Source organism: Natator depressus, chromosome 18, assembly GCF_965152275.1.
Source record: "Natator depressus isolate rNatDep1 chromosome 18, rNatDep2.hap1, whole genome shotgun sequence".
Lineage (NCBI taxonomy): Eukaryota > Metazoa > Chordata > Testudines > Cheloniidae > Natator > Natator depressus.
This window is the reverse complement of record NC_134251.1, coordinates 17,721,467-17,748,215: the sequence shown is the minus strand read 5'-3', so window position 1 is coordinate 17,748,215 and position 26,749 is coordinate 17,721,467. Positions and strand designations below refer to the sequence as shown.

The following is a 26,749-nucleotide window of genomic DNA, read 5'->3' as shown; positions in this document are numbered from 1 at the left end:
GGGAGACAATGGTTGCCTTGGTACTGTGGACACACTCCGCCGACTACATGCACTTAGAGCATTTGTGTGGGGACACACACAATCGACTGTATAAAAACACTTTCTACAAAACCGACTTCTATAAATTCGACCTAATTTCGTAGTGTAGACATACCCTCAGATATCACTGGGTTTCGTCCCCTCTTAAAATATCTCCTTTCCTACGTTCAACTAGAAAACAATCAGCCCCACAGTAATATGCGAAGGAAATTAGTGAACGTGCTTAGTGTTCTCACAAAGAATTGGAAATGTAGGACTGGAAGACATCACAGTAGGTCATCTAGCCCATTCCCCTGAGGTTCATTATATGATTAGGTCTCAGAAGAAATCACTTTCTTCAGGGGTCTTACATGTTTAAATTAGAATACGCAGAATAACTTTTATACCCTTATAATTGTGAATTTTAAAAAGTTATGGGCCATATCATGCTATCAATTTTTAAGCAGAACTCCAAGTGAAATCAGTGAGAATACTGCTGAAAAACTGATGGCATAACGACATTCTGAAATACAGTTCTATGACCCTGATCACCTCAGAAGTTTCTACAGAATAAAAAATATTTTCCTGCTCTCTGGGGCTGGAAACATATCCAGTTGCAAAACCTAAAAACTGATCAAGGATCCATACTGTAGACCATTAGTCTATATATGGTTTCTAATATGAGCCAATACTTTGTCTAGACAATCAAGTTTGTATTTTTAATTTTTATAGCACCTAGAGCAATGTAAAGAAACACTGAATAATGACTTATTGTGGACTGTTTATGCTTAATTTTCCAGGGTAGAAAGAAAAGTGTAATTTTGTGTTTACTTTGATATTTTAATGATTGTTTGGTAGACTTTTGTTTAAAATTGTGTTTTGGTTACTAAACTTCAGCAACCAGCAACGGAGGTTTCTCAAGTTGCATACAGAATTGTATGTTCTCACTACAATTTTGTAAAAAACACCGAAAATATAATTTAAAAGACTGACTTATATTGTGCATTGCTATTTCCTGCAGGATTAAAGAGTTTGTTATGGAGCTCAAATATTCTTCTGGAGATGCATCTAATATGATAACATAAAGAACCAGACAGACAACTGTGCCAAGAAATGGCTTTAGATTACTTGGATGTTGACTTACCAAAAGTAAGTTGCTTATGGGTCTACTGTTGTGTCTAAATGCGCTGGGATTCAGAGATTTTCAATAGACCACTTAAGTATATGGATTACTTATCATACCTTACTCATGCTAAAAACCTATGTAAGCAATAGCCAGAGAAAATGTAACTTGTTTTCTGTGCATTATGCTAGTAAGCAAAAATTATTACGCTGTAAAGGATATAAAAGAGTATTTAAATATAGAAGTCCTCTCTTTCCCACTGCAATAAGCAGAGACACAATTGGTAGTGCATCAGCAAAAGGAGAAGCATATCCTTATCTTCCAGCCAATTGTTTTAATGATTCTCCTCACACTAGACCAGCGGTTCTCAAACTGTGGGTCGGGAAGTGGGCCCCGACCGCGTTTTAGCAGGGTTGCCAGGGCTCTCAAACTTGCCGGGGCCCAAGGCTGAAGCCAAAGTTCAAGCTCCACTGCCCAAGGCTGAAGCCCTCAAGCTTTGGCACCCTTCCCAGGGCAGGGGGGCTCAGGCTTCAGTCCCTCTTCCTGGGGTCTTTTAGTAATTTTTATTGTCAGAACAGGGACACGGTGCAATGAAGTTTGAGAAACCCTGCTCTAGCCAAAAAAGGCTAAAATTCTGGAGTCTATTAGCAGGAGTCAAGTATCTCACAAAAGCTTATGCCCAAATAAATCTGTTAGTCTTTAAGGTGCCACCGGTCTCCTTGTTATTATCAGGAATCTTGTATGCTATAGTCTGCATTGGTGAGGCTTCAGCTCAAGTACTGGGTCTAGTTCTGGGCACCATATATTAAGAAAAAAGTGGACAAATTGGAGAGAGAGTCCAGAGAAGAGCAACTCAAATGATAAAAGGTTTAGAAAACCTGGCCTATACGGAAAGGTTAAAAAAATTGACAGGTTTAGTCTTGAAAAAAAAAAAAGATTTATAGCAGCCCTTAGTCTTCAAATATGCTATCAAGAGGAGAGTGATCACCTGTTCTTCATATCCACAGAAGGCAGGACAAAAAGTTATTAGCAAGGAAGATCTAGGTTGCATATTAGGAAAACCTTTCTAATTATAAAGATAGTTATGCATTGGAATATGCTTCCAAAAGAGGCTGTGGAATTCCCATCATTGGAGGTTTTTAAGAACAGGTTATGGCAGGGGTGGCCAAACTTACTGACCCTCCAAGCTGCATACAATAATCTTCAGAAGCTTGAGAGCTGGGATGCGCCTTCCGGGGCTTGGGACTTCAGCCCTGCGGGACGCACCTGCCAGGGCTTCAGCCCTGCAGGACTCCTCTGCTGGGTCTTCGGACTTCAGTCCTGCTCCTGCTGAAGCTCTGAGCCCCAGCAGGCACAGAGACCCCCATCCCTGCTGGGCAGAAGCCAGATGCAATGCATTGGGGGGGGGGGGGGGGCGTGGCCATGTGCAGTTGACAAGATTTGCTGGCCCCTTTCAGTCACAGTGTGGCCAGGCCCCGTCCCTGCACAGCAGCTGGAGAGCCAGAAAGCTGGGAGCTGTGGCCATGGGGAGAGGCAGCAGCAAACAGCTGGAAGCTACAGGAAGAGCTGCTACTTTTGCTGCTGCCTCTCCCTGCGGAACTAAAGAAGCAGCCTCTCCCTTATTCCTGGAGGATTCTGCACCACTGCACCTGTGCAGAATTTATGTCCCCTGCAGATTTCTTTGCTTCCCCACAGAAAAAGGACTTTGACGGGGAAGCAAAGGGAAGACACAAAAGCGGTCATGCAACCCTCCCCAGAAGTATGTTTTGGGGGTGCAGGGCAGCTGGCAGAGAGGTAAATCACTGTGGGGCAGGAGGCAGGACTGGGCTCAGCTGCTAGTCCCAGCTGGGCAGGGCAGGACTTCCTCTTCCCCTGCACAGCATCCGGGGCTAAGTCAGACCCACCCCCAGCTTTCTCCCCTGGCCCCCCACTTCCTGCACCCATCGCTCCTCAGCGGCAGGGGGAGGGATCCCTGTGCAGGGAGCTGCTCTCCCATCCTCCCAAGCCCCTTGAATCCAGATGCCCTCATTCCCAGATGCTCCTGCCGAGCCTTACCTCCCCATACGCCAAACTCTTCCACCCCCCGATTAGCCCCACTTCACTGTACCTGGCCCACCCCAACAAGCCACCTGCACCCAGACACTCACTTCACCAAGCCCCAACCAGCTGCATCTGGACCCCCCACCGAGACCCCCACACCTATACTCCCCTGCTGAGCTTTATACCCCCACACTCAGTTCCCTCTGCTGAACCCCAACCACCTTCACCTGGACTCCCCTGCAGAATCCCATTACCATTGCACCCAGAACACCCCCCCAAACCCCTGTGCATACAGATCCGCCCCACACCCAGATTGCCCCACACAGAACACCTCTCAACCCACACCTGGATCCCCTCCACGCTTGGATTCTATGTTGCTGAGCTTGCCTGCCCACACCTGGTGCACCTGGCACAGAGGGGCAGGCCCAGTCCTTGCACTGTGTCAGGGCTGGATGCAGCCTCACCACTGAGCTTGTGTCCTGGGGGGACCTGCACAGTGATCTCCCACCTCTGTGCTGTCAGTGGCCTGGGCTCCCCAGTGCCATGCTGGAGCCTCCCCATTTATTTGACAAATAAAAGTAGCAGAATTTTAAAATATTGTGTGCAGAATTTTTAGGTGCAGAATGCCCTCAGGAGTACTCCCTGCAGCTCCAAGCTGTTCGCTGCTACCTCTCCCTGCAGAACTAATACCTGGGAGCTGAAGGGAGGGGCAGCTGAGGGTAAGGGGTAGAAATGCCTGTGAAGTGTGTGACTCAAGCTGTTGGGGAGGGGCACAGTTTAAAGGTTCCCCCCCCACTCTCAGCAGGCACCAGTTGTCTCTGAAGCCCCTAGCCCCACCACAGGGCAGAAAATAGGGACTTACGGGGGAGGGGGGGTGTCCAGGAGCTACACTAACTGTAAAAGAGACACATGCAGCTCAAAAGCCATGGCTTGGCCACCCCTGGGTTATGCAAATACATGTCAGGGATGGTTTGAGGTATACTTGGCCCTGCCTCAGCACTTGGGGGGGGGGGGGGAGAAAAGAGACTACAACTGGACTAGATGACCTCAAGGTCCCTTCCAGCCCTACGTTTCTATGATTATTTTGCTGCTCAAATGGGTGTTATTTTGCCCACGTACATAAAACTTGCATTGATCTTCTTTGCAGCTGTATCACACTGCAAGTTCTTGTCAGGTAACTCATGTAATCCGAATACAGGATGCCTTGCACAACGGAAGAGATTCTGTAATAACTCTGTTAGTACACCAATAGGCAGGAAAAGCTACTTTTAAAGGACTTAGTTGAAATTAAAAACTAACTTTGTACAGGTTTCAGAGTAACAGCCGTGTTAGTCTGTATTCGCAAAAAGAAAAAGGAGTACTTGTGGCACCTTAGAGACTAACCAATTTATTTGAGCATAAGCTTTTGTGAGCTACAGCTCACTTCATCGGATGTCCTAACTTTGTACAGGCATTCAATTATATTTTTATCAGGATTTCTGTTCTCATTTCAGACACCAGACTAGAAACATTCAATTTTTGACCTGCACTCTAACTTAAACTAAACTGCTCACAAAATACCTCAGCATGTAACTGGATTCTGATTTTTTAAAAACAAGGAAAACTTTAATATTAAACTGAAATTATCAATTTGTATTAGGGCAGAGTTCTAGAAACTGTATATGACTTTCTGAAGTAATATTTGTGTGGAGTCAAGAACTTGAGAGCACTAAAATTTAGCCCTGACAGTCTCCCTCTGCGGCCTCAAACTATCTCAGTTTCCTCACCTCTGAAAAGGGGATAATATTTATCTACTTCAAAAGTATATCATGAGAATTAGCTAATATTTGTAAAGTGATTTGAAGAGGAAAAACTCTATTAAAGCCCTACATATCCAAATGGCAGTTAAATCTCTTCTGTAACAGCTATTTTACAAGCTTATTCAACATATCCATAGAGTGTTTTGGACGAAGTGGTTGACGTGATGATACATAGGTTCTAACAGCAAATTTAATACCACCACCCACTTAAGTTTGATATCGGAGGAGTATCAAACTCTAACCTAAGAGAGTGATCTGTCAAGTCGTCTTTCTGATGGTTTCTCAGACTTGCTTACAGCCTAGCTTATGGAATCTTGTGTAACTTTTTTTATCCACTTTGTGGAACAGAAGGTGTAGAAATTAGCATGTTTTTCCCCCCTCATATTAAAATTTTGAATCACAATCTGAAAATCTAAAATAAATTATAGTTGTAAATTATGTTTAAGACAGTGTTTCCCATACTTTTGAAAGATGATCCCCCTTCCAGCCAAGTTCACAAAAAATGAAACCAGTAGCACCATCCCGGCAACCTCACCATATGCTACTAGAGACCTAGATCTCTTAATCTGCATATATTCTGTGCTCCCTATCCACCTCCCACATACACTTTGGAAACACTGCATAGAAATTCATAATGTGACCCTTCCTCTCCATTAAAGCATTTAAGAAAGAACAGTATTTCATTTAAAGTCTCATCACTCGTCCGGGAGCTTGAAATAAATGGGGAAGTTCACACCTCTCAGAGATATTGTTTCAGGCTCCCTGAAAAATCAACTGGACATCTCTGCAGCACTTGCTTCACATTTTGAAGATTTTCTTCACAACCACAAACAGCTAGTGACTTTTTAAAATGGAAGCTGAAAATCTGGAGAACAAAGATTTGTCTGTACCTGCCCCAATCCCCATTAGTGAAAGGGCATAAATCAATTGTCTCAAAGTGTGGGTCAAGAACACTGCACCATTATATATTATATTATATTCTTGTTCATGATTTGCTTAGTGGTGACTATGAGCTCAGCATTGTACAAACACAGATAAAGAGGGCTGTACTAAACTCTTGTAGTATTATCATTACACTTCTCTTTATCCCCAGCTAACAATTCAAACAAATATTTATGGATGTGAAGTATTAGTGCTGGAATCTGAGAGACCTGAATCAGGTACTTCTCTGGTCAAACCCAGGCTTCTCAGTATTTCAACTCCCTTCCCTCCCAATAACTAACCAAGAAAAAGGAGTTAAGTCCTAGACTAAAACAAACATTTCTAATCTATTGAACATGTATATTTGCCAGACTTAACTATTTTAGAGCAACACCTCCATACTTCTGAATTGCTCACTGATTTAACAAGCCTACAATTAGCTTCCTTCTGAAGGATTAAATGCTATACAAGTCTCAGTTGGCAGCAAATTCTTTAATGGTCAGTCATTTGCAGCAAACTCAATCTTCAGCTTCACTTCTGCAATCGTCTCTATTTCCAATTAGCCAGGCCTAGAATCCCAATTTTTTTATACACAGATGCATACATGCACAGAGAGCAATGTAACATTGGCCTCTGTGCTTGGAAGACCCTATTCATCTTATCCAGAGGCCTTTGGATGTTCCTGTGGCTTAATATAAAAAGTTATCAAGATCTAAAACATGTAATGGAGCAGCTGGTTTTAAAAAGAGACCTTCAGACAAACAAGATATCCTTTAACAACTAACCTTGAAATTGTCATTTGGAGGGCTGATTATACAAATCTTGTTATAGACATTAACACAAAACAAAAAAATGCTTTAATAGGTCTAACAGATTTGTAATTATCTGTTGGGGCCAGTGAGTCACCCAACAAATACTCACTACTGATCAACTTTGTCAATAACTCCTTCCAGCCAAAATGAACGTCTAGATTTAAGAGACTGCTATCTACCTTTAGGGATAGAGTGGTTTTGGAAGGACAAGTGATAAGATGGGGAAATTGAATTGAGAGAGATTTAGGAGGGAGAAGGTTTTTAAAGCCAAGTGACACTTCGCTATGTAGCTATTGTTTATATCTTAAGTTATTACAGAGACAGAGAAAATGAGAAAGAAGCCAAGTCACCCAGTTGAGCCCTTAAACTAGTTTCACTGAAGCTTCCCTTATTCAAAATACTTTTTTGTTTATAACTTATGGACTGAAATGAACACATCTGGTAAGTATCAGCATTATAAACTAAAGAAAAGAGCAAAAATCAAAATAAAATATGAGCTTTGAAATCTCACACCTACATAGTCATTAAAAACCCCGAAGCCATTGGGTCTTTCAGTTTTAATAAAAAAACAAAGCAAATTTTGGAATTAAATAATTCTAACCAAATAAATAATGGACTTAAACCACAATTCTTGTTCTTAAAGTTTACCACCCCTTCGGCAATCTATATTTTAATTTCTCATAATCTACATGAACTGTATGCAATAAAAAGCACGTGGTACACATTAGCAGGATGGAGGCAGAGATTTCAGACATTCTTGAGAAACTATGACACAGCTCTTTTAAAATCCTGAGCAAATTTTTTTTTAAACAAGAAAAACAGTTTAGTTTTCCCCTTCTGCCATTTCAACCAATAAAGAGCTTTTTTTATTAAATTAGTTTCAAAACAGATGAATTACCCAGTGCAATCCAAGCTATGTCTTCAGAGTTGTCTCTATGGTCGCAATAGTTCCTTTCTTCATTGGGGGATGGGATTGGTTCACGTGCTCTGAATAACCTAATCATTGCTGCCAATACAGTAACAAATGAAGGGAAAAACCTGTCCTTGTGAGCTAGCACAATATTTACAGGCCACACAACTGTCGCAACAAACCTTTTACAGCTATTTTGTTGTGCTAGGCAGAACATACAGCAAAATTATATGTTCAGATCTAAAATAAATTCACAAGCCAAGATACTAATTAGATTAATAAAATACCTCATTTAACCTTAAGACACAATGGGGGAGGGAGGGGGGAGGAGTAACTAAATCAAAAGCTAACACCAAAAAAATTGAACAAAAAAAACCCACCAAAAACCAAAAAAAACATCCATGACAATCTAGTCTTTTTTAAAAAAAAAGGGAGGGGGGAAGTTCAGCAAAGATCACCATCGATATTCAATAACAAACACTATCAATATGCTATCAGCACCAACATACTACTGTATAAAAATGCTATATCATATGAAAAGCTTTAATCAAAGTGAATTGTCCCTTTCATTGCTCTATTGAGAGAAAAAACACAATGGCAAGTGAAATCATTAAAATCCATTAGTATTAACTATCCAACATCAAGATACATTTTTTATCATTAAACAGAATATTGATTTATTCATATGTAGCAATGCAGAACAAAAAAGTGTACCAGCACATTTCTTCCCGTAACATTACGCAGAACACTAATTCAAAACAAATATTTCATTATTCAACAATTTAAAGCAATTCACTTCACTGCAAAATGAAAAAAGGCCTTTGCTAATTTAAAGATTTACATCTTCAGAGCATTGTTTTCAGTCTTATAACAAATAGGCCCTAAACACATACCGTCAGGTTTTTTTGGATACATTTCCTTCATTAATCTCCCTTATTTTCAGCAGCATCACTCATTCTTCATACTCCTATCGTCTGTTCTCCTAAAATTGATCACCCAAAAAATCCAAGTCTTTTCACTCCAATTTTGTCAACATTTCTCAGAGCTCTTTCAGCCACATCCCTACACACGCAGAGGCACCAGTAATATCTGTATTTGTAACAATCTATGGTTGCAAAGGAGGACTGTAGGAAAAGCAACTACATGATAACCAAAATGCTGACTTCTATTATCTACTGCACCACATGCACACACATACTGCACCAATGGCTTCAATTCATAACAGCAATAGCAATGAAGGTACATAAAATCTATAAAAAAAGACGTGCATTACTCACTGGGTTTTATTCTTTTGCTTCCTCAGCATGTAATTCTTTATGCTTTACAATGCAGTAGATTTGAAATGAAACAATTTCCCTTTCCCTTTTTTCCACTGATGCTGCTGTTAGAATACCACTAGACACCAGGACAATAGGCAGGATCAGCCTGAACATTAAGAGCAAATATTTAATGGAAGACTGGTTATCCTGTTCTCTCCCTTTCACATCTCTGCCTCATGTATCCAGGCACGGGTGGTACTGGCTCCCTTGGGAGGCTGTAGCTAGCAGCTGAGGCACAAACTAAAACATGGCATGGACATTAAGGAGCTGATGTCACCAAAAAACAAAAAAACAAAAAAAACCACACACACACACACACACACACACACACACCCCCCCACACACACACACAAACCACCACCCACACCACACAAAAAAAAACCAGCACCATATATTTCTGCAGTACAACTCAACTCTGACAAAGAGCTCTCTGGAAGATACAAATGAATAAGAAAACAGTGGCAGCAAAACACACTTGTGTTATACAATACAAAGGAATACCAAAAATGAAAACAGTGCCAAAAAAAAGCCTGACTCAGTGCAGACCAAAAAAATGGGACCACAGAGTGATAAGAATGCCACTCAAATCTCATTTTGCATCAAGACAGCAGCAAGTCTGTAGCTTGCGGGCAAAAACAAACACCCACAAATTTTATAACAATGTTTAACATCAAATCTGAAAGAAGAGGTGACTTACCAAAAAAATTAAAATACATGTAAAATTTTGAAGACTGGTCTAATATATACAGCTCTGGAATGTTATTAAAAATGGGAGGGTTTTTTGAAGTAAGGAAATCAGTATCTGAGGCTCCAGGCCAATAGATGCTAGTAGTACCTAGGGAAGGACAGGTTACATTCAGTATCTGGAAAGAGATACAAGCTGTTTTAGACATTCTGCCACCTCACCCATGTAGCAGCACTGCCATTCTGATTCATGTAAAATTGAGTAACTGTCCTGCTGAGGGTAAAAGGTATCATGGTAACAGCAGCGGTACATAGGGAGTAAAGAAGTCAGGTCTGCAGGAAAATCCCAAAAGACACTGTGGATGGGTCATTATAAGTTCAGGAGCTAGAGAACCGTGTGTATCCTATTTTACATTAGGATGCTGCTGCCTGGAAAAAGATGGCTTCTTCAAACACACACAGAAGAGAAACCTTGATTAATATTTCCCTCCCCCCCCCAAAAAAACCCAAACACAAAAAATTGACTGTTCTTCAAATGCAGGGTAAAATAGAATTCAATAACTTTTTCCTGAACACTACTTGAATTGCAGTTTGAAGAAAGGGATGCAAACAGCACTGAGTTTTTAAGTCACATTCTTTATTTAAAGTTTTGCTCACTGAGACAACCTTTAGTACATCCCATCTTATCAGGAGTTCCAGGTAGACTGCAATCATACTATTCTATTTCAACATACCGTACACCACCGCAACATGAATACAAACACTCTAAATAAAAAATATTTTCTGCCATCTTTAGAGGTAGTTGTAGAGGGCAAAAACAATTTAAACAAAACAAAAATCACAGCATATAAAAAGCCACTTCAAAAATTACAGAACACTATAATTAGGTACTTCATAACCTAATATCAATGACAGAGCAAAGCACTAAAAGTTAGATTGATTTGGAGATTCAACTGATTGTTCTTCATATGCTCCATTCCAAAGTGTCCATAGTTTTGTACAAATTGTAAAACACAGTTTGTACTGACAGATTGATAATATAAGTGGGTAGCCTATTTTAGTTTAGTGGAGAATTAAATTTTTTCACTTGTCCGTGCAAATAATTTAAGACAAACCTAAAAAAATCTTTATTTATATAGTTCAATTTAAATAGGATATGCTGTAAATACCAAAAATGTTTTTTAAAATGAATATAAGCATACCATAAAGATATATTGTAAGATAATAAAAGATAAAACAAAAAATTGAAACAATTCAAATACTTAAATCTTGTAACTTTACACTCCAACATTGCTCATACCACATTTTGCATGCAGTAAAACTAGCAGGCAAATGTAAACTCATATTTTACTATGGATTTTGTGAAGTATATTTTAAGTTAAACTTAAAATACTCTTCAGAGTAACCCACTTTCACCTCATATCCTTTAAATAATCAAAATCCACCAACATCAATAGCACTTTGGGTATAATTATATAATGACGATTCTAGCTGTATTCATGCAGCTAACAAGCAATACTGAACACATCAATTTATGCTAAATTAATTAGTGTTGATACAATCTAATATCTCAACACCATAACAATATGGAAACAGTCAAAACTAGTTCACAATACCAGGTGTCCACTCAGGTCCCATAACTGCAAGAGACAATGTGTACAAAATTCATTCATTACATCTTTAGAAACCTGATTGCAAATCCCTTACCAAGCACATCCTACTAAACAGGCTTTTCAAACAAAGTATGATTCAACAAGATTACTAAAACAGCACAAGAATGAGCATTCTACATACCAACAGGGAAATGGGTCAACTGAATTATGGATCTCTACAGATTAATATAGTTTATAATATGGAGCAGTACAATCAGGACAGCTATGAGTTAATGTCCTAAAATATCCAAGTTATTTTAACTGAGATCATGTTAAATTGGAACACATCTCTAACATGCCATTTAATATTTGCACATACTTTGTTCACTTCCACTTTCTCCCTAAAGGTGTTCCAACATTATCAGATTAAACCAATGCTCTTTTTACAGTTTATATTAAATTAACAACCCAGTACTACTGTGATTTAGAAGAACCCCTAGAAACTCAAAGCCTCAAATTACATTTGGGAGGGATGAGGTGAATCAAGGGATGTCACTGGTCTGAGACAAGTGGTGACCAAAAGTTACCATCTATTGGCTGTTCAATGGCCCAACATAATGAGTTGATGGTGTCAAGTCAAATTTAGTAGAAAAAGGTGTCCACATCACAAAAAACATGAACCCAACTGACACTGTCAAAAGTCTACAATGGAGGCCAAGGACTGAATAGACATGAAAAGTGAACAGTCTTCTCACCTCTAGAGGTCACGCCTCCAAGACAGAGTTAGCTTGCAGGAGGGAAGCTTCAACAACCACGCCCACACTCTCACCTGTTCTGTGGACAGAAGATTTCAGTCACCTTTCAGTCACACTCAAGGGCAAAGTGCAGCCCTCCTCTTCCATGATCCAATGAACCCTTTGCTAGCGTAAGTGATGTGCCGTTACATACGGCAGAAGAAACAAGGCATGGAGCAGCCAAGAGGTATTAGGTAGAAGACAGTCGAGACTGCTCCAGCCCATGGACTCGAGCAGCCTCTGTGAAGGTCCAGCAGCCTTTGGAGATTGGAAGAATTCTTCTCTCTAGCATTAGCTCAGTGCCCCACCTGGCTTACTCAGGCCAGGGATTGAGCAGCACTGGATTTGAACCTAAATTCATTCACAACAGTAATCTCTTCAGCCTATTCTTCTGAGTCACAACAATCAAGGAATTAAGCTTTGTTATGTTGAAAATAATTTTAAAAAAACAAAGGAAAAAATGGTAGTAGGCAATTCTTCTCTGAAAAGTTAACTGTAGAAATGGAATTGTGATTGCTCATATTTATTGTGTTTCAGTGACTAGGTCAAATTTGCTCAGCTTACAAGTGTATTTTTTTTCCAGCATTGCAAACTTATGTCTATGCAGCAGCTGGGAAGATCAATTCCCAGCTCAGGTAGATATACACTCTAGATCGCGTGCTAAAAACAGTGTGGCCACAACAGCACAAGTAGCACTTCAGGCAAGACACCTGAGTACAATCCCACCTGACCTCCTGCATACATATTTGGGCAGCTAGCCAGAGACCCATACTGCTGTAGCCACACTGACTTTCAGAGTGCTAGCTTGCATGAATCTAGCACATGTCTGTCTGTTGGAGCTAGGACTCCCCATCTCACAGCTTCTGTGCAAACATTCTGCCTGGGGTGGGAGGGATAGCTCAGTGGTTTGAGCATTGGCCTGCTAAACCCAGGGTTGAGAGCTCAATCCTTGAGGGGGCCATTTAGGGATCTGGGGCCAAAATTGGGGATTGGTCCTGCTTTGAGCAAGGGATTGGACTAGATGACCTCCTGAGGTCCCTTCCAACCCTGATATTCTATGATACCATTAGTCTAGGATCTGAAAATCAAGCTAGGTTCTTTCAGGTTGACACAAAGATTATGTAATCAAAATTTAAATTGATGATGTGCCAGCAAGAACAGAATCCAGCTCACACTCATATTTTAACTGGATCTGCAGTGCTAACAGCAGATAGAAAGTAAAGTGACTGAATAGACACAAGGAACATATCTATTGAGAAAGAAAGTGCGATTTTTAACTTAGTTGTATGTAGTGTAGTTGTAACCATGTCAGTCCCAGGATATGAGAAGAACTCTGAAGAAGAGCTCTGTATGGCTCAAAAGCTTGTCTCACCAACAGAAATTGGTCCAATCAAAGGTATTACCTCACCAACCTTCTCTCTAGTTTTTACATAGTGACTTTTCAGATCAGAATCAGACTTTACATTTGCTTAAAATTCTCCCCTGATGTTTCTCTCTTTAGGTAACTGTCTCTTCCCCAGGTTAGTTAAGGTAACAGCCTACTGTGTGTTATCATACTTTAGGGGCAAACCATCTTATTTGGGATTAGTACTAATCTGGATTGGTACAATTTGGAATTTCTTCTTAACTGTGCTCAACATAATGTATTTCACAAATAACCTTCATGCTGAATTTGAAAAAAAAAAAAACTTAGTGATCTTCTGGAACTATCAAAAACTCAAAGCAGCTCAGTAGGTTCCAGTTGATGGGCTGTACTAATAGAATCATGACTTGTCAGTACTTAATTTTCAGGACACCTGATGGTACACAAATCAGTGGTCTATGAAAAAGGAAAGCACTTTAGAAATATCTAAGTTTGAATTAACCCAGACTGAGTATTGGTTTTCGAGGGCTGATGAGGGGGAACTGAAGCAGAAAAAGGGAAGTGACTTGCTCAGGGTCACAGAGCAGTCCAGTAGTAGAGCTGGGAATCAGCCCCAACATTCCTAAATCCCAGCTCTTAGTCCATGCTGCCCTTGGCTTTTCTGTATTGATGCTCTGAGTGCATATTTTACAAAAGATTATTAAAAAAATGATTGCATGAAAAAATTCCTATATCACTTCAAGAGCCCTTCATGTATGTCAACTGAGGGATTTACTTATTTTGGGGTCTGTTCCAAAACCTAGAGAAGCCAATGGAAGTCTTTCCACTGATTTCAGTGGACTTCAGCTCTGGCCACAATTGGCTTCATAAGTCAATTATATTCCTGTTCCTTCATTTCTTTACAACAAGATCTATCAAACTACTGGAATTAGTAGTCTTTAATTTCAGTGTCCTCTGTTTGCAGTGAACTTGATTGTTTTTTGGGTAATGTGCAGTACAAATCTCTGCATAGTTCTGTAATTTCAGCTGGCTCTTTATTGGAATTCTTCTATCACAATGTGTAAATACAAGGGATGTCCATTAGTTCACTAATCACATTGTTAATGTCGTCCAATTTTTAATCCTATCCAAGACTGAAAAACACTCTTAGGTGGTGATGAAAGAGCCCTGACTGAATGGTCCAGACAGGTCTGACTTTGCTTGTTTTACCAATAATTGTATAGTAAACCAAATAATAAAAATCAACTATTGGCTGCTTGTTCAGAGATGACTGCTTCAACTGGGGATGAATAGTCTGGGGATTGATAATGGAAGACAGCAATACTTACCTAAATCTCTGGTGCCAAATTCTGCCCTGGTTGGTAATGGTAGAGTGCCAGAGCCATTCAACAGCTGTCTAATCAGCAAAACAATCCATCACTGGCCCATCTGAATGCAGTCTCCGAGGTCAAGGATTGCATGGACATGGATACTAATCTGCAGACCTTAAATGGTCACTACTAAAATAAGTTTGAGGCAAAGCAGCAAGGAAATGCACACAAGCTTTAACTACCACTGTATATGCTGCACTATAGATAACAGACTCAGTTTCCAGTGGTGTATGTAAATGACACCTTTCATGAGCACCAGGTTCAATATAGGAAAGAACTGCTAAACTCAGATGTCAGAACAAACAGTATTTAAATTATACAACTTGCAGCAAGAATATATCTTGGGCTACAAGCACATTATCTGGAGTGGTCAGATGTTTTCACCTAATAAAAGTTCTGGTCATATTACCCATTTTCAACAACTGGCAAACCTAAAATAGACATGACATTAAGTTAAAATGCCCATGGAATTTCAACATACTGTTCAACATGAACACACATCTAGCACTTCAAGATTTTCAAGGGAAAATGCAGGCCTCATTTTCTCGCACCGCCAGCAGAGTGCATTACATGATACAGTGAAAGAAGTCCGTTGACTATTTCATCAGTGAAACGGGAGAGAAACCAAACAAGAATTAAATCTCCATAGATACACAGGAGAAAAAACCCCGCACAATTAAGAAAAATAGATCAGGTATGATGTCTTCACTATCTGGGAATGAGTGCCTTATAACTATTGAGATAGAATTCTTCTCACATAGACCATTCCACTGCATCCCAAAAAGGGACACTCAAGACCATCTAGCAATCTGGATGTTTTACACATTTAAAGTGATTTAGGTTTTCTGAAACCTAAAGAAAGTGTCTAAAAGAAAACTATTTTTTTTGGTATCACCAGAAATGTACAAAACATGTCCTATATATAACTTGAAGATTCTTCCGTATTGTAACTTACCCAAAGTTTCTTATTCTGATTGTCAGAACCTTGTTGTAATTCAGACAGAGCCAATAAAGACAACACCCATCCAAATATCTGACTTTTACAAGGACATCTTTGATCCACTGCAGCTCAACAATTAAGAAATCTACTCTACCTTGCTCCATTTTCTACAGCCCAAAGGAAAGTAAGACAGATCAAGATGATTCTCAAAAAACAGGCCCATATTTTAAATCCTGTATTTATATATGGGAGAACAGAATTGTCCACATTATCTTAATTATATGCAACTGGCAAAAAGTATCACATTTATGTGCACTGCCATGCTTTTTTGCATGAATCAGAATATTGCTTTATATTCCTAGACTGTGAAGCAAGTGAGTCAAAATAGCATAATTTTACCTTCCCAAAAGTTTTGGTTACTTGACTTATTCTGTCAATTTGCTTTTACAAAAGCAATGTTTAGGAATATTCTTCTCTAATGTATTAGTTATCTACAATGGTAGTCATTAGTGGTGGTCATTCAACAATAGTTAATTCACAGTGGTACCTGAGAAACAGCATTATGCCTGTATACTTAAAGATATGAAAGATGACAAATATCCTGTAAATATTTAATTGAAGATAGCTCTGCTTGCTACCCTCCACTCATACAGTCTAGCACATTTGGTATTTATTAGCAGCACACACAAAATATTTCTGAAAATCTATTCAGAATCAATCCCTGCTATCAAAGCTACAAACCTTGCACTTGTAGATAAGACTAAAACTTTGACCTATAATTACCAGTCATTTGTAATTGCCTTTAGATCTTATGACGATGCACAGTTTGACTGCAAACAGGAGTGCCAACTGTATAGGGTGACCAAACAGCAAGCGTGAAAAATTGGGACGGGGGTGTGTGTGTGTGTGGGGGGGGGGTGTTAATAAGAGCCTATATAAGAAAAAGACCCCAAATATCAGGACTGTCCCTATAAAATCGGGACATCTGGTCACCCTAAACTGTACCAGTATGTCAGTCTATTTGATTGTTAAAACCACTTGGTTGTATTTATTGAGTTTTAAAGTATGTCAGTTACTGGAAACCAGTATTAACTCTTGTTAGCATTAAAATGCCACCAGATGCTTGCTCCTTATTTTTTATATTCTAAACAATCCTTACATAGGAAAAGGTAAATGTATAACTAATTATATATCATAAGCTACTTCAAGTAAGCAAACATCTCTTACACATATAAACCAAAAATTAAGACAATAAGATAAAGAGCAAAGCCAAAAGACATAGTACTCACTGTCTTCTCCTGGACATGGCATGCCTGGTTTCTCTGGAATGCTGGGGAAAACTAAAAACAGACAGACACTTATTATTGAAGTAATAAATTACTTTATCTAAAACAATTTTTGGAAGGTTGGATTTTTCTCAGTTCTGCTCTGAGAAACAACTGGTTAAACCAGCTTCTTATGCCACGATCATAGAATCAATTCCTCTAGCAACACCACAGTATGCTGTACATAGGGCCTGACTTAAAGCCCACTGAATCACTGGAAAGTCTCCCATTGACTTCAATGGACTCTGAATCAAATCCCTACACAGCATCTTTCGTTTACGGATAGCAAAGAAGTATATAAACATGAATTAATCCATTCAACACCCTTATGAGATGAAGATGTATTATCCCTGTTTTATAGTTTGAACATAAAACACAGCAAACTAGCGATATGCCCCAGGTTGAACAGGAAGCCTGTAGGAGAGCTAGAAACAGAACCCAGATTTCCCAGCTTCCAGCACTGTGCTTTCACCATTGCTCCAAGGTCCGCTTCACTACAATGAAGACCATGAAGCACATACTTAAAAAGCCCAAAAGAGAGGAGGAAGATAATGTAGCTGACATGAGACTCCTGAAAAAACGGAACATAGAAAAATACATGGTTTACATTAGGAATGTACCAATAAAAATCAATTTATAATCATTTCTGTTGCATTATTCATTTACATAACATGTGCATTACCCATTCACATAAGCTGTAGATCTACTTGAAAAACTGAAGTTGTCAAAAGCTTCTATAATTGGTTCTTAAAAATGGAAGCACAAGTATTTTATTAAAAATAAAAACTGAAAGAAACCTAATGTCAAAATTACCATTTGCCTAGTCTATTTTAGCATTTATATTATATATGACTATTTATATATATTATAGCTTTGTTATCTTTAATGTGACTGAACTGAGCCCTTTGTACTGGTATCTTCCTCTCCAGCAAGCTTGTAAACAAATATTTCATGTGGGGTTATGAAGACACAAAAATCAGCAATGCAAACTCGCTAATTTGAAACAAACTAACTTGCCCAAATACTTTTTTAAAGTGTATCATGAAGCATGCTACTCAAGCAGACTCCCTAAACCTGCAATCAGGTTCACACAGGCAGACTCCTGCACCTGTACAGAGTCCCTCCTGCTTCCATGGAGTTCCACAGAGAATAGGAAAACATCTGTGCAGATCTGATTGCAGGTCTGCAGGGCTAAGAAGCAAATTCAGAAATAAAGCCACCAGTTAAATCCCTCTAAATTCCCGCAGCTCCCATTGGCTGGGAACAGTGAACTGTGGCCACAGGGAGCTGATGGGCTCCATGCCTGCAGACTCTCCAGGTAAACAAAACGTCCCGACCCCGCCAGCAGCTTACCCTGACGAGTCAGGAGCCAAAGTTTGCCAACCCCTGAAACACAGGGTCGACTTATGAAAGGGTCATACAGTTTCTACTATTTTTAACCTATCCATCTTGGGGGAGTTTGCGTATAAACAAACGAGTATATACAGTAGACTACAAATTTACAAAGGATACCACCCAATGTGACTCATAAAACATAAAACAACTGCAAGAGTGACCAGAAGTCAGCCCAAAGAATATTTAATTTAACACATGTCCATGCAGTGTTGAAGCTCAGTGAGTATTTATATTGCACAGGGCTCCTGAACTGCTTTATTCCTCCTCACAAGAAATTTAGATAAGGTTCTAAAATTGCAGAGTACTTGCCATGAATAATGAGTCCTTCATCTCTATGATGACAATACAAACGGAAGGCTTCTTCCAGTTCCATCTGAGATGAGATGGTACATGGATCACCTAGCAAGGGGAACAAAAATATGCAACCAAATTTATGACTATGGTATATTAAGTTTAGGATTTAAACTGGTTAGCTGAGAAAATTCAAGCAAAGTTATCATATTATCCTAATAATTTTATTAAGGCCAAACATACAGTAACATGAAACTTGTCTTTTTTACTTTACATTCTTAACCAAACTGAAAAGATTAAAGACAAAAACATACGAGAGTTATGAGACGGTTCTCTTAGGTTGGTACACGTGACAGAAAATTAATTTAAACAAGCTGACTAGCTTCCATGGGGCTGGAGATGGGATCCAAGGACCAGGTTCATTATATCTGAAGGTTTGTTATTACGAAGGCTCGTTATAGTGAGGGTGTACTGTAGTAAACATTATGGTAGCTTCCAAAAGCCAAAATCAGAACAGGGTACCACTTGTGCTAGACACAATGAGTACAGAGAGGTAATCCCTACCCAAAGTGCTTACAATCTAAAGGAAGACAGACAAAGGGTAGAGGAGGGGAGTACATATGTGAATACAGTTAAGAATCGGCACAATTAATTACTGTATTGCGGGGGGGGGGGGGAGGCTGTGTGAATTTTTTGTAATTAGGATTAGAGATCAGGAATAGAAAAGGGGGGGGGGGGAAGGGAAGAGTCACACCTGCTTGGCCATGGTCAGCAGACTGGATGTTGCAGGCAACACAACAGAAGAGTGTCTTATGGAGCAATTTAAGGGAGGTTAAGGTAGTGACTGTTCAGCTTCTATGAGGGAGTTTTTTCTGTGCATAAAGTTTCAGGGAGAAGCTGTGTGATGGATAGTGAAGGCTGGGAATGCTGACAAAGCAAAAGCAAGAGTCCACTTTAAGAAACGTTACTAGATCAGTCAGGCAGGACAGGAATAAGTTATGAAGAGCTTTAAAAGGGAAAGTCAAGAAGCCATTTGAAGTTCTCTGACCTGCTCTACCAAACTGATTAGAAAAGAATGAAATATTAATGTCAGAGGGGTGGGAAAGAATGGGACAAATGTTTTTGCAACAGCATCACATTGCTGACTCATTTAATTTGTGATTCACTACTACCCCAGACCCTTTTCAGCAGTACTACCAACTAGCCAATTATTCCCCATTTTCTAGTGGGCATTTGTTTTTCCTTCCTAAGTGAAGTATTTTGCACTTGTCTTCACTGAATTTCATCCAATTTATTTCAGACCAATTCTCCACGTTCAATTTAAATTCTAATCCTGTCCTCCAAAATTCTTGCAATCCCTCCCAGATTGGTGTCATCTGGAAATTTTTTAGTGTACACACCTACTCTATTATCCATGTCATTAACGAAAATATTGACTAGTACCAGTTACAGAAATGACCCCTATGGTGCACCACTAAATATATTCCTCAGTTTGACAGTGAACCCTTTAAGTAGTTTTGCTAGAGGCAAAGCTCATTATCCACTAAATCACCAAGCAATTCTCTGTTTACCTTACTTTAGAAGAGCATCAGTCAGAGGTATTTAAAATTACATGCAACAAAAATGTAAATGCACACAGTGTGCAAAAGTACAATAGCTAATATAATCTGTGAAGACTGAGGCAGCCAAAACAGCAGGCTGGCTGAATCTAAGAAGAAAGTTTACAACTTGGAAGCAGACATTTGAAATGAGATTTGTACAATTGAGATACAAATTCTATTCAAGATTACAAGAGGAATATGCTCATTAGTACAGCACCTGAAATAGTAGAAATCCATGCTCTTTTAAATTAAAGTAAACCTCAAAAAAACAAAAAAAAAGCCACCAAACATATGAGACAGAAACAAACACTGTCACTATCTCTCTCCCTCCCATCCCTTCTTAGGGTCCACCAAAACATGCACGAGTTACTTCCTCTAATTAAAAGGATCCTGCTTTTTATTAGTAATTAAAATGTCCAAGTTGTAGAGTACATTATTCTCCATACACCTCTCCTGATTGAACTGTTTCATATTAGAGATTATTTACTGAGGGGAAACAAATATCAGCGTAGCTTGCTCCAGCTTCCTCAGGATTAGGAATGAAAAGAAAAACTGAGATTAATTTGAAATATTTTCACTAGATCAGCTCAATCTTAAAAAAAAAAAGAAAACAACACACATGCAACTTTGATTTTAGGATGCCCTTCTCCGTAGTAGCAGAATTTGAAAATTCCACTCCGCTACTGGGCCACAGTGAACTTTTCCTGGCAAACGGAAAGCCAGAACCACTCATTACTGCAGAAACAGAGGTCTTTTTAAAAAAGTTTCTAGCTCTTAGGATTACAAGGATAACCTTTAAAACGTGAACAAATATAATGAAGTTTGCATGCAGTTCTAATGTCCCTGCCACAATTAAAAAAGTTTGGCGAGCAGCAACGGTCAACGAGACCACACAGTTACATGGCAGCTATTCAGAAACCAGCGGGCAGCGAAGCTGTCAAGAATTATAGCAACATTATGTTGCTGGTGCTGTGAAAGGCTGTGAGCTGCAGTGAAGGGAGACACTGAAGTTACTCACAAGGGAACAGAACAAAAATGGAGAGTGGGGGGAAGCACAGGGGAGCAGGAATCTATATAATCACGCCCTACTCAGGGTGGATTTGATTTAAAATCACTAGTCAGGAAGATTCAATTTAATCATGGCTTCCTACGTAAGTGCATTCTTGTTGGTTATAACCGTAATACATATTCTTCACAACTCAAAGATAGATGTAGGTTTCATTTTTAGAAGGTACACACTATAAATTTTTAAAGTGATTTATTTTGAAAACTTTTCAGATTAGTTTTACAGCTATATCAGAAAATTAATGATTGTTTGGTTATTTCATTTACCAAAGGTAATTGAAGCAGATATTTATGAAGGTCATTGGGAGGTGAACTATCATTAATATTTGGAGGATTTTCTTGCCATGCTGTATTAGGAGAAGATCCCCAGACAGACATTTAAATTGTTTTATTTAACTAAAAAACAACATTGTGTATTCTGGATTTTTTTCTTCAACAGCAAATGCATAATATTTTAACAAAACAAGCATATGAATTTTTGAATTTAGTTAAACGTTCACGTTTTTTAAAATCAGGTTGGTTTCTGTTAGAATTGTTTTTAACTAAAATAGTTAATGAAATATTAAAATAATTAAATCACTGTCAGCCAGGTCAACAAGAGAAACTTAAAATATTGGCTTCTGCAGCTAACTCTGTCGTCTTCACAGCTACCTTCGAGACACCACTGACTTCCTGAGGAAACTACAATCCATCGGTGATCTTCCTGATAACACCATCCTGGCCACTATGGATGTAAAAGCCCTCTACACCAACATTCCACACAAAGATGGACTACAAGCAGTCAAGAACACTATCCCTGATAATGTCACAGCTAACCTGGTGGATGAACTTTGTGACTTTGTCCTTACCCATAACTATTTTACATTTGGGGACAATGTATACCTTCAAATCAGCGGCACTTAGAACAACGCTTCCTCAGCTCTCGTCCCCTAATGCCCCTACTCTACTTGCGCTACATTGATGACATCTTCATCTGGACCCATGGAAAAGAAACCCTTGAGGAATTCCACCATGATTTCAACAATTTCCATCCCACCATCAACCTCAGCCTGGTCCAGTCCAAACAAGAGATCCACTTCCTGGACACTACAGTGCTAATAAACGATGGTCACATAAACACCACCCTATACCGGAAACCTACTGACTGCTATTCCTACCTACATGCCTCCAGCTTTCACCCTGACCACACCACACGATCCATCGTCTACAGCCAAGCTCTGCGATACAACCGCATTTGCTCCAACCCTTCAGACAGAGACAAACGCCTCCAAGATCTCTATCAAGCATTCTTACAACTACAATACCCACCTGCGGAAGTGAAGAAACAGATTGATAGAGCCAGAAGAGTTCCCAGAAGTCACCTACTACAGGACAGGCCTAACGCATTATTAAGGATCTACAACCTATCCCGAAGGATGACCCAACACTCTCACAAATCTTGGGAGACAGGCCAGTCCTTGCCTACAGACAGCCCCCCAACCTGAAGCAAATACTCACCAGCAACCACATACCACACAACAGAACCACTAACCCAGGAACCTATCCTTGCAACAAAGCCCGTTGCCAACTGTGCCCACATATCTATTCAGGGGACACCATCACAGGGCCTAATAACATCAGCCACACTATCAGAGGCTCGTTCACCCGCACATCCACCAATGTGATATATGCCATCATGTGCCAGCAATGCCCCTCTGCCATGTACATTGGTCAAACTGAACAGTCTCTACGTAAAAGAATAAATGGACACAAATCAAATGTCAAGAACAACATTCATAACCCAGTCGGAGAACACTTCAATCTCTCTGGTCATGCGATTACAGACACGAAAGTTGCGATATTACAACAAAAAAAACTTCAAATCCAGACTCCAGCGAGAGACTGCTGAATTGGAATTCATTTGCAAATTGGATACAATTAACTTAGGCTTGAATAGAGACTGCGAGTGGCTAAGTCATTATGCAAGGTAACCTATTTCCCCTTGTTTTTTCCTACCCCCACCCCTCAGACATTCTTGTTAAACCCTGGATTTGTGCTGGAAATGATCCACCTTGATCATACACATTGTAAGGAGAGTGGTCACTTTAGATAAGCTATTACCAGCAGGAGAGTGGGGTGGGGGGAGGTATTTTTTCATGCTTTGTGTGTATAAAAAGATCTTCTACACTTTCCACAGTATGCATCCGATGAAGTGAGCTGTAGCTCACGAAAGCTTATGCTCAAATAAATTGGTCAGTCTCTAAGGTGCCACAAGTACTCCTTTTCTTTTTGCGAATACAGACTAACACGGCTGTTACTCTGAAAGTTTTCCTGGTTGTTCATAATCTGGAAAAGAACAAACAAGCTTTCCAGCTTTTTCAGGTCCCAAACAATTTCTCAATTTGGAATAAATTAGTCTAAAGGAAGAAAATATTCTTTATATCCCGGCAGAAGATGCTACTGCAGTTAAGCAAGATCATCACTTCAACAATCTCTGAATCCAAGTGCTTAAGTGATTTCTACTAGTTCACTGGTGTGATTTTCTTTAACACATCATTTCTTGAATGGTTCTTATTCCCAGACTCAGTCTCTAACGGCCTGCTGCCATTACAGGTTCTCTCGTCTAGTGAGAGAATGGTATGGTAGATCTCAAATCAATGAAGGGTACACTCAGAAAGACCTCAAGATTTCTGGAATATGCTGCTCAGTTTCACTTTTGTTTCTACTGCCTGTCCCTCCCTTTTCACATTTATCTCCAGACTTCTCCTTGTTCAGATCTATTCCACCCCCAACAATCTTCTGTTCATTGAACTTTTCGAAACTTTGCACTTTTAGAGAGAGGTCTAAGGGATTGACTCTGTGTACGCACATTTGCAGAGGGACAATATGGTTGAAGTCTTATTTCTCACCTCTATATATTTAAAAATATTGTGTTAACAAACATGTTCTCTCTGGAGACACAAATCCACAGTCTGAGAACTGCAAAACTAAGCATCTCTGATAGTATCTTCTGGACTGAGCACTGAGTCCCACTGGGTAGATAGAATGATTAAGCTAAATAATCTATACAGAAGCCCCTGGAACCCCATAAGATGGGTCCCTAATCCATGAACTATTGGAACTCATTTACAAAAAACTTTTCTTAAAAACATTACATGAATATATTCTCATACTGTAGAATTAGAATTTATAATCCCTATTCCATAGGGAGATATCTTTGAGCTATAATGTAACTTAATTAAAACTAATCTTTAGATAAAATACTTGGAGGAAAAAACCTGATTTTTTTATTTAAAAAAATTTTTATCCACCCTGCCCCTACTCACAGCAACCAGGAGATTGTAGGTGAGTTAAAGTTGTAGAGCACTTTCAGAGGAGGGAGGAGAGGGAACAGACCACACTACACAAACATCCCTCTCCACAGTTGTGAGGGAAGAAGTTTCTTCTTCATCTCAGCTTCCAGCAACTTGAGGAGGAAGAAGAGTGTCAGAAGAGCTTTACATTTGTCAGACAACTATTAGCCCATGACATATGAAAAATGTAGTTCCAAGATCAGGTAAATCATCCTCATGTTCCTAGCAGCTATCCCCCGGGAACTCACCCTCCAGGGGGAATTCCCAATCCCCATCTCTCTAGCTAGAAGGGAGTGTACCCTTTCATCTACTTTTTCCAACACTAGCACTTCTTTCCTAACTACTAGACAGACAACTTACTACACTTTCCCTCCCACACCAGGAGAGGTCACTTTTGGCTCTATCAACCTTGACAACGTCCCTTGAAAATAGCACTCAAGTAGATGAAAGCATTCATTTCACATAAAATGTGCACCTTGTTCACACCATAGTTAAACGCCATAATGAGTCACACTGACATTACACATTAACAGTACTGTCTTTTAGTAAAGTGTTCCTTTAAAGGAAGCCAACATCAATCCATCCACTAGCCCTTGAATGGGATACATTAGAACAATACTACAATCAAGGTTGCATCCAATGACCTACTGAAGTAGTAAGGTGGCAGCCAGGTAGAATAATCAACAGAAAAAGGAAAATATGTATCACTGCTACAATTCTTGTCATATGTTCTGTGCAAAAACATCAAAAATCGTAAGTGGCAAAAAGATTTAATTTTTCCATAACACAGCTGTATCACCACCTTGAAAGCAAGCAGACACACTCATTCCAAAGATGAATCAGGACTAGAAGTAAAATTTTCAGCACCAATGTGACTCATGTGCTTAAATTGTATTGAAAGTCAAATAGGACTTACACTTTTTTGAAAAAGTTACTTTGCATGCATGCCAAAGAATATGGGAAGAAGAATTCTGAACAGCCTTTCATCAACCTGTGTCATTTTGCCATTACAATGTTCACTTTAAAGTTGGTTTTTTTTAAACTTGCTATTGAATAATAAAAGCTTTACAGTTCTGAAGTGCCTTTCGCTTCTCTCTCAAACACTTTACAAGCAAATATGTTTGGAAATACATTTAGACCCATTTTATACGAAGGTAAAGTGAGACAAGAGTCCAATCTTGGCGCACATGCAGTTTATACACGAGATTGGGTTATTTTTGAATAGCAGTATGTGTTGTGGCCATGCCTGCAACCCTCACGACCACCACCGACCAGGGCTGCTGGAACAATTTGTATAGTGGGGGTACTGAGAGCCATTGAATCAAAACTGCAAGCCCTGTATATAATGGACACCACTTGAAGGCAGAGAGGGTGGCAGCACCTGAAGCACCCCTAGTTCCAGCAGCCATGCCACAGGCAAGGGCATAAGGGATGAGGCAGCCTCAACCACCACTCAGTTCCTTTGCCAATAAGAATCCCAGGTGTTGGGATGCTGTTAAATGAGGATGGAGGGCAGAACATGGAATCTGTGTGAACACCACATCTCAAAGAGCCACAGTTACTGTGGGGTAAGTAACCATTCTTTCTTCAAGTGATTGTTCACATAAATTATACTCTTGGGGATGCCTACACTGCAATTAGACACCAGTGGCTGGCCTGCATCAGCTGACTTACACTCAGACTAAGAGGCTGTTTAATTGTGGTATACACATGCAGGCATGGGCTCTGGAGTATTTCAGGAGACTTCCCTAAAGGTCAGTTTTTTCCTCTCACCCTTCAACTAAAGGCCCAATCCGATTCCATTTCACTACTGATTTCAAAGGGACTTTGTACAGGTTCAGGAACCTGCTTGCAAGGCTCTCAATGCAGGATCAAGACTTAAGTAACCTTGTTGCGTGGGCCTAATCCCTGGAGAACTGATTTTATTTGCTTCTTACACACAATAACCAAATTAAACTTTTCTGCTGCAAGGCTTTAGTCAGGGAATGAACATATAAGTTTGCTCCAGCAGAGCCATGCTTCTGATCCCCTGCCATAATTCTTGAGCAAGCAGCA

The 26,749-nt window shown here is 39.7% G+C and overlaps 1 protein-coding gene across 5 annotated transcripts in view; it reads right to left on the bottom strand.

Annotated features, from left to right (window-relative positions):
- The window catches only part of PRKCZ (protein kinase C zeta), a 149,511-nt gene that overhangs the window by 108,765 nt on the left and 13,997 nt on the right, over positions 1-26,749 (bottom strand). For 3 of the 5 annotated variants that reach the window (XM_074934087.1, XM_074934089.1, XM_074934088.1), the window contains exons 3-4: positions 18,715-18,804; positions 16,975-17,025 (exon numbers count right to left, since the gene is read on the bottom strand). In XM_074934087.1, coding sequence (XP_074790188.1) covers positions 16,975-17,025; positions 18,715-18,804 — 141 coding nt within the window. Of the gene's footprint in view, positions 1-8,516; positions 8,802-8,900; positions 9,199-16,974; positions 17,026-18,714; positions 18,805-26,749 lie in introns of those variants that run through there. The other 2 variants (XM_074934091.1, XM_074934090.1) reach the window with 2 other exon arrangements.